General features: G+C 51.8%; 1 protein-coding gene across 1 annotated transcript; it reads left to right on the top strand.

The window, feature by feature from the left end:
* Nucleotides 1-1203: 1203 nt before the first annotated feature.
* LOC308175138 (sterol regulatory element-binding protein 1-like) lies at nt 1204-8140 on the top strand (the record flags this gene model as incomplete). Its single annotated transcript, XM_080550858.1, has 6 exons — nt 1204-1306; nt 1574-1683; nt 2876-3008; nt 3508-3679; nt 6720-6965; nt 8029-8140. Coding segments are annotated over 6 exons (876 nt in total), but the record flags the coding sequence as incomplete, so codon positions are not given.
* Between the last annotated feature and the right edge of the window lie 252 nt (nt 8141-8392).

The following is an 8392-nucleotide window of genomic DNA, read 5'->3' as shown; positions in this document are numbered from 1 at the left end:
TATATTCCCGCAAGGTCCCTAAGGTCAGCTGAGACAAATCAGCTAATCATTCCAAGAGTAAAAACAAAACACGGTGCAGCAGCTTTCAGTCACGCTGCTGCATGCTCCTGGAACAAACTCCCTGAAGAAATCAAACAGGCCCAAACCCTTAAAATATTTAAATCTAAGCTAAAAACCTTCATGTTTTGCACCAGTTGTGATTAAACACAAACACTTCTATCAATGTCTTTTTATTCATTTCTAATATATTATTCATTATCTGTGTGTGTGTGTGTGTGTGTGTGTGTGTGTGTGTGTGTGTGTGTGTGTGTGTGTGTGTGTGTGTGTGTGTGTGTGTGTGTGTGTGTGTGTGTGTGTGTGTGTGTGTGTGTGTGTGTGTGTGTGTGTGTGTGTGTGTGTGTGTGTGTGTGTGTGTGTGTGTGTGTGTGTGTGTGTGTGTGTGTGTGTGTGTGTGTGTGTGTGTGTGTGTGTGTGTGTGTGTGTGTGTGTGTGTGTGTGTGTGTGTGTGTGTGTGTGTGTGTGTGTGTGTGTGTGTGTGTGTGTGTGTGTGTGTGTGTGTGTGTGTGTGTGTGTGTGTGTGTGTGTGTGTGTGTGTGTGTGTGTGTGTGTGTGTGTGTGTGTGTGTGTGTGTGTGTGTGTGTGTGTGTGTGTGTGTGTGTGTGTGTGTGTGTGTGTGTGTGTGTGTGTGTGTGTGTGTGTGTGTGTGTGTGTGTGTGTGTGTGTGTGTGTGTGTGTGTGTGTGTGTGTGTGTGTGTGTGTGTGTGTGTGTGTGTGTGTGTGTGTGTGTGTGTGTGTGTGTGTGTGTGTGTGTGTGTGTGTGTGTGTGTGTGTGTGTGTGTGTGTGTGTGTGTGTGTGTGTGTGTGTGTGTGTGTGTGTGTGTGTGTGTGTGTGTGTGTGTGTGTGTGTGTGTGTGTGTGTGTGTGTGTGTGTGTGTGTGTGTGTGTGTGTGTGTGTGTGTGTGTGTGTGTGTGTGTGTGTGTGTGTGTGTGTGTGTGTGTGTGTGTGTGTGTGTGTGTGTGTGTGTGTGTGTGTGTGTGTGTGTGTGTGTGTGTGTGTGTGTGTGTGTGTGTGTGTGTGTGTGTGTGTGTGTGTGTGTGTGTGTGTGTGTGTGTGTGTGTGTGTGTGTGTGTGTGTGTGTGTGTGTGTGTGTGTGTGTGTGTGTGTGTGTGTGTGTGTGTGTGTGTGTGTGTGTGTGTGTGTAGTGGACCCCCTGGCCCAGGTGACCCAGGCGTTCCGGGAGCACCTGCTGGAGAAGGCGCTGTACTGCGTCGCCCAGCCCAGAGAGAAGACCCCCGCTGGGGAGGGGTGAGGCACAAACACACACACACACAAACACACACACACTTTTTTACTTACTTATCTAGCTTACTTACGTATCAAATGTAGCTTACTTAGTTTTTATGTTTATATATTTAACACTATTTGGCAGGTGGACACAATCTGGCCTGACAGCTCCTTGCTTGTGTGTTTTTATTCCACAGCGAGTAGTGTGTGTCTATAGCTAAACTGTGTGTGTGTGTGTGTGTGTGCGTGTGTGTGCGTGCGTGCGCGTGCGCGTGTGTGTGTGTGTAGGGAGTATGCTGATGCTCTGGAGTACCTGCAGCTGCTGACCAGCGCGTCAGACGCGGCGGGCGCCACCACGCAGTCCTTCGCCATCGGATCCAACATGGCCACCGTCACCGGTACGACCTCTGACCTCCGACCCCTGACCTTGACCTGTGTGTGTGTGTGTGTGTGTGTGTGTGTGTGTGTGTGTGTGTATGTGTGTATGTGTGTCTAACCCGTGTGTGTGTGTGTCTAACCTGTGTCTGTGTGTGTGTGTGTGTATGCGTGTGCTAGGGATGCTCCGATCCTACATATTTTTTGCTTTTTAGACAAAAGTTTTGATCCATTAGGCACCAAGCAAACGCAGACCCATTTTTATGGCATAGTAAAGGTCTGGCCTATCACCCAGTTAGGGCCTGAAGCCCAAGTCAGTGATATGGCTGTATAAAAGACATCATAAACGTGGCCTTCATGGTTTACATACTGTTACGTCCTCCTCTGTTTTCTGTTCAGTTATCTGTCTTCCCCAGGAAAAAAAAAAAAAAGATCGGTTTTTGCGATCGGCCATTTTTGCCGATCACCGATCGAGTCATTTGGAGTGAAATCGGCCGATTTAAATCGGTGGCCGATAAATCGGAGCATCCCTAGCGTGTGCGTGTGCGTGTGTGTGCGTCTGTCTAACCCGTGTGTATATGTGTGTGTGTGTCTGTTTGTGTGTGTGTCTAACCTGTGTGTGTGTGTGTGTGTGTGTGTGTGTGTGTGTGTGTGTGTGTCTATGTTTGTCTAACCCGTGTGTGTGTCTATGTGTGTCTAACCCGTGTGTGTGTGTCTAACCTCTGTGTGTGTGTGTCTAGTTTAGTTTAGTTTAGTTTAGTTTAGTTTATTTATTTAGCACACAAGAGATTGTGCAAGGAGGGAACGAAGCCCAGAAGGCTTGTACATAGTTCCACTCCCGTCAATATCTATGTTTCAAATAAACATCAAGGGACACTTACTGCATGTCAATAAGAGAAAAGAAACCACAAACAAAATCATATCCATCGAGCAGAAAGGTAGGATAGCACATACAAACACACAAGACCAAAAAAAAAAAAAAACTGAAAATAGATACAAGGATAGTAAGATTAGTAAAAAAATAAACATAGATTTCCATCTTGCCCACCTTTCAACGGGAAAAGCACTACAATATAAAATGAACAGCTCATAACGAAATTAGATATTTTTTCAGTTGTGTGTGTGTGTCTGTGTGTCTAACTCGTGTGTGTGTGTCTAACCTCTGTGTGTGTGTGTCTATGTGTGTCTAACCCGTGTGTGTGTGTGTTCCTCCAGGCTGCGACCCTCACTCTAAGTGGTGGGCCTCGGTTGCCGTGGTGATCGTCAACTGGCTGCAGGGCGAAGACGCCGCCGCCGAGAGGCTGTACCCGGCCGTGGAGCACCTGCCCCGTAGCCTAGCAACCACAGAGTAATACACCCCCCGTAGCCTAGCAACTACAGAGTAATACACCCCCCGTAGCCTAGCAACCACAGAGTAATACACCTGCCCCGTAGCCTAGCAACCACAGAGTAATATACACCTGCCCCGTAGCCTAGCAACCACAGAGTAATATACACACACACACACACACACACCTACCTGCCCCGTAGCCTAGCAACCACAGAGTAATACACCCCTACCTGTAGCCTAGCAACCACAGAGTAATACATCTGCCCCGTAGCCTAGCAACCACAGAGTAATACACCTGCCCCGTAGCCTAGCAACCACAGAGTAATACACCTGCCCCGTAGCCTAGCAACTACAGAGTAATATACACAAACACACACACACACACACACACACACACACACACAGCCACACACACACACACACACACAGCCACACACACACACACACACACACACACACACACACCCTCCTCCCCCTCCCTGTCCTAACCATGTGTGTGTGTGTGTGTGTGTTGCAGGTCTCCCCTCCCCAAGGCGTGTGTGAACACGTTCCGGGCGGTGCGCGCCCTGCTGGCCAAGCCGGAGAACTGCGGCCTGAGCCTCAGCTACAGCGACAAGGCCAGCAGCCTGCTGAGAGACAGCCTGGCCCTGCCCCCCCCCTCCTCGCCCTGCTGCAGCAGCCTGGACAAGGTACACACACACACACACACACACACACACACACACACACACACGGGTTAGACACACATAGACACACACACACAGAGGTTAGACACACACACACGGGTTAGACACACACACACACACACGGGTTAGACACACATAGACACATACACACACACACACACACACACACACTCACACACACACACACACACATAACTGTAAAGGTATGGTATCAGGGGACTAGTATTACATTGGGTTAAAAGTTATTGAAGTAAGAGAGCAGCAGTCTGTGAAGCTGAGTAACTTCTGCTCAACATGTTGGGACGTTGCTTGTGGCGTCACCCAGGGGTCAGTGTTGGGGTCCCCCAGGGGTCAGTGTTGGGGTCACCCAGGGGTCAGTGTTGGGGTCACCCAGGGGTCAGTGTTGGGGTCACCCAGGGGTCAGTGTTGGGGTCACCCAGGGGTCAGTGTTGGGGTCCCCCAGGGGTCAGTGTTGGGGTCCCCCAGGGGTCAGTGTTGGGGTCCCCCAGGGGTCAGTGTTGGGGTCCCCCAGGGGTCAGTGTTGGCGTCACCCAGGGGTCAGTGTTGGGGTCCCCCAGGGGTCAGTGTTAGGGTCCCCCAGGGGTCAGTGTTGGGGTCCCCCAGGGGTCAGTGTTGGGGTCCCCCAGGGGTCAGTGTTGGGGTCCCCCAGGGGTCAGTGTTGGGGTCACCCAGGGGTCAGTGTTGGGGTCCCCCAGGGGTCAGTGTTGGGGTCCCCCAGGGGTCAGTGTTGGGGTCCCCCAGGGGTCAGTGTTGGGGTCCCCCAGGGGTCAGTGTTGGGGTCCCCCAGGGGTCAGTGTTAGGGTCCCCCAGGGGTCAGTGTTGGGGTCCCCCAGGGGTCAGTGTTGGGCCCAACATGGTTCATTCTGTATATCAATGACATACGCAGAGTAGCAGAGCTACTGAAGATGGGATTATTTACAGATGATACAAATATTTTCTGTTCTGGGGATAATTTAAAATAACTACTAGAGGACGTCACTACAGAAATGGGTCAATTAAAAATATGGTTTGATAGAAACGAATTATCGTTAAACTTGAGTAAGACAAAGATAATGATATTTTCTTATTCTTACGAGAATTTTTCGATTTGATTCGAGAGGGGGGGTTATAATTTAAGGGGACATTTTAATTTCAAGACGCACAGTATTAGTACTGGAGTACAGGAAAGGGTTTTGTATATCAATCTGTCAAGAATTGAATTGAATAAAAACACCTATGGCGTTTGTTATAGCATTAGCCTGGTCTGAATTATCAGCCAGTAGTTGCTTAAATACCATGGGCTGCATTTCCATTAACCGGTAGTTCGAGCCCCGGCTGGCCACATGTCGAAGTGTCCTTGGGCAAGACACTGAACCCCAAATTGCTCCCAGTGAGCGGGCTGGCACCTTGCATGGTAGCTTGGCCGCCATTGGTGTGTGAATGTGTGTGTGAATGGGTGAATGAGAGGCTGTTGTAAAGCGCTTTGGATAAAGGCGACTATATAAGTCTGTTAACCATTTACAGCTAACGTGTGTGTGTGTGTGTCTCTCTCTGGGCTACACTCTTTCTTTTTGTATGGGTGATATTTACACTGGGATGATGCCGTCTTAAATGAGTCAGCAGGTTTGACGTTTGCACACACACACACACACACACACACACACACACGTACACACACACACACACACACACACACACGCACACACACACACACACACACACACGTACACACGCACGTACACACACTCACACACACACACACACGTACACACACACGTACACACACACGTACACACACACGTACACACACACACGTACACACACACACACACACACACACCCAGCCGCATAAGCGATGGTAGTTGAACAATGCTCCATTACTGTGTTACTCCATCATAACATGAGTGTCGCAGCCAGCCCCCCCGCCCACCCTCCTCTCCCCCCCCCCCCCCTCCCTCCCTCCTCCCCCCCCCCCCCCTCCCTCCCTCCTCTCCCCGCCCCCTCCCTCCTCTCCTCCCCCCCCCTCCTCCCCCCCTTTCAGCCAGCCAGGTCAGAGCTGTGGTGCATTGTAGTTGCATTGCATGTGTGTCTGAGCCCTGTGCAATGTCTCTGCACTGCAACACAGAGATGGACCACACTCTGCTGGACCATGGACACACACACACACACACACACACACACACACACGGACAGACACACACACACACACACACACACACACGGACAGACACACACACACACACACACACACACACACACACGCGGACAGACACACACGCGGACAGACACACACACACACACACACACACACACACACACACGGACAGACACACACACACTCAAATAAACCAAGTGTTATGTGAAGCCTACAGAGCAGCGTTATTCTGTCCTGAACTGGCCTGGTAATGGAGCGTTGTTCTTTTGTGTTTGATGACTTTGTTGTTTGATCGATTGATAGCGTGAAACGTATAAGTTGTGAACTAATAGTAGTGAGCGTCGATGCTTCTCTACGACACTACTGATGACGTATCAGGGTCTTGGAGGGTCGACCCGTTTCATGTTCTGAAGGGCAAGCCCAAAAGGGAGGGGCACTCCAAAACGAGGGGTAGGGGTGACAATTTTGAAATGGTATTGGGCCTAAAGCTTACCTCCCTGTCTCTCTCTCTCTCTCTCTCTCTCTCTCTGTCTCTCTCTCTCTCTCTCCCTCTGTCTCTCTCCCTCTCTCTCCCTCTGTCTCTCTCTCTCTCTATCTGTCTCTCCCTCTCTCTCCCTATGTGTCTCTCTCTGTCTCTGTCTCTGTCTCTCTCTGTCTCTCTCTCCCTCCCTCCCCCTCCCTCTCTCTCTCCCCCTCCCCCTCTCCCTCTGTCTCTCTGTCTCTCTGCCCCTGTCTCTCTCTCTCTCTAACTCCCTGTCTCTCTCTCTCTCCCTCCCCTCCCTCCCCCCCTCCCTCCCCTCCCTCCCCCTCCCCCCCTCCCTCCTCCCTCCCCTCCCCCTCCCCCCCTCCCCTCCCCCCTCCCCCCCTCCCCTCCCCTCCTCCCTCCAGGTAGTGCAGCTCTTGCTGTGTGACCTGCTCCTGGTGATGAGGACCAACGTGTGGAGGCTCCAGCATCAACCCCCCCAGCAGCTCCAGGGGGGGGCCCAGAGCCCCGGCCTCAGCCCAGGGACGGGCTCTGTTCCTGGGGGAGCGGGAGCGGCCACCCAGGCCTCCCCCTCCGAGCTCCAGGGCTTCCAGCAGGACCTCAGCTCCCTACGCAAGCTGGCACAGAGCTTCAGACCCGCCATGCGCAGGGTAGGAGGGGAGACACACACACACACACACACGCACGCACACACACACACACACACACACACACACACACACACACACACACACAGAGTTTCAGACCAGCCATACGCAGGGTAGGAGAGACACACACACACACACACACACACGCACACACACACACACACACACACACACAGAGCTTCAGACCAGCCATGCGCAGGGTAGGAGAGAGACACACACACACACACACACACACACACGCACCCAGACCCAGGCAGGTGCAGGTGAACACCTGTGTGTGTTGTGTTCATGCACGGCCATCTCTGCATGTTTACATTTAGTCATCGACGAAAACCTGATCTGATGAGTTCCCTGCACAGGGCTGCACAGAGAGAAGCCATCTGACGGGGACCTCATTAAACACTTAATCAGCCATGAGGGGTCATTTGACCCCTGTGAGTACTAGTGGTCTTTGTGTGTAAATAGCAGGTTAGCATTTTAAAGAGTTGTTTAAAGAGTGTTAGGTAGGTTAGTAGCTCTCGTAGGTTAGTAGGCACGGCTGTTCTAGTGTCAACTGTCACTTAGATTTAACTGTCACTTAGGTTTAACTGTCACTTAGATTTAACTGTCACTTTCAAATTTGAAATCAGATTTGACAGTTGGTGTAGTGCTGTTCTAGTGTTAACATCAGCCCATGTCGGTGACGCCCCCATCCCCTTCAACCATCCCCTTCACCAACAGTCCTGCAGCCCCCTCTGCTGGCCAGACGCCGGCGTTGCTCCCCACACTTGACTAAAATGTTTCCAGTTTTCGTCGACTGAAACTAAAGAAGGACAGAAACATGACGACATGTGACTGAGACCAACGTGTCTACAGACCAAGACTGATGATGTCACACAGCCTGCCAACACTAACACTGACACACACACACACTCCTCTCCTATCCTCTTCTCCCCCTCTCCTCTCCTCCTCTCCTCCTCTCATCCCTCTCTCCTTCTCTCTCCTCCTCTCCTCTCTCCTCTTCTCCCCCTCTCCTCTCCTCCTCTCCTCCTCTCATCCCTCTCTCCTCCTCTCCTCTCCTCCTCAGCTGTTCCTCCACGAGGCCACGGCCAGGTTGATGGCGGGCGCCAGCCCCACGCGGACCCACCAGCTGCTGGACCGCTCGCTACGACGCAGAGCCACGCCCGGGGCCAGGACAGGTGAGGGGGTGGGGGGGTCATTGTTCATTTTCATTAACCGGCGGTTCGAGCCCCGGCTGGCCACATGTCGAGGTGTCCTTGGGCAAGACACTGAACCCCAAATTGCTCCCAGTGAGCGGGCCGGCGCCTTGCATGGCAGCTTGGCCGCCGTTGGTGTGTGAATGTGTGTGTGAATGTGTGAATGAGAGGCCGTTGTAAAGAGCTTTGGAATAAGGAGCTATATAAGTACAGTCCATTTACCATTTACTTATA

This window comes from Nansenia antarctica (assembly GCF_963989245.1).
Source record: "Nansenia antarctica genome assembly, contig: SCAFFOLD_1163, whole genome shotgun sequence".
NCBI classification, from domain to species: domain Eukaryota; kingdom Metazoa; phylum Chordata; class Actinopteri; order Argentiniformes; family Microstomatidae; genus Nansenia; species Nansenia antarctica.
This window is presented reverse-complemented; position numbering and strand designations above follow the sequence as displayed.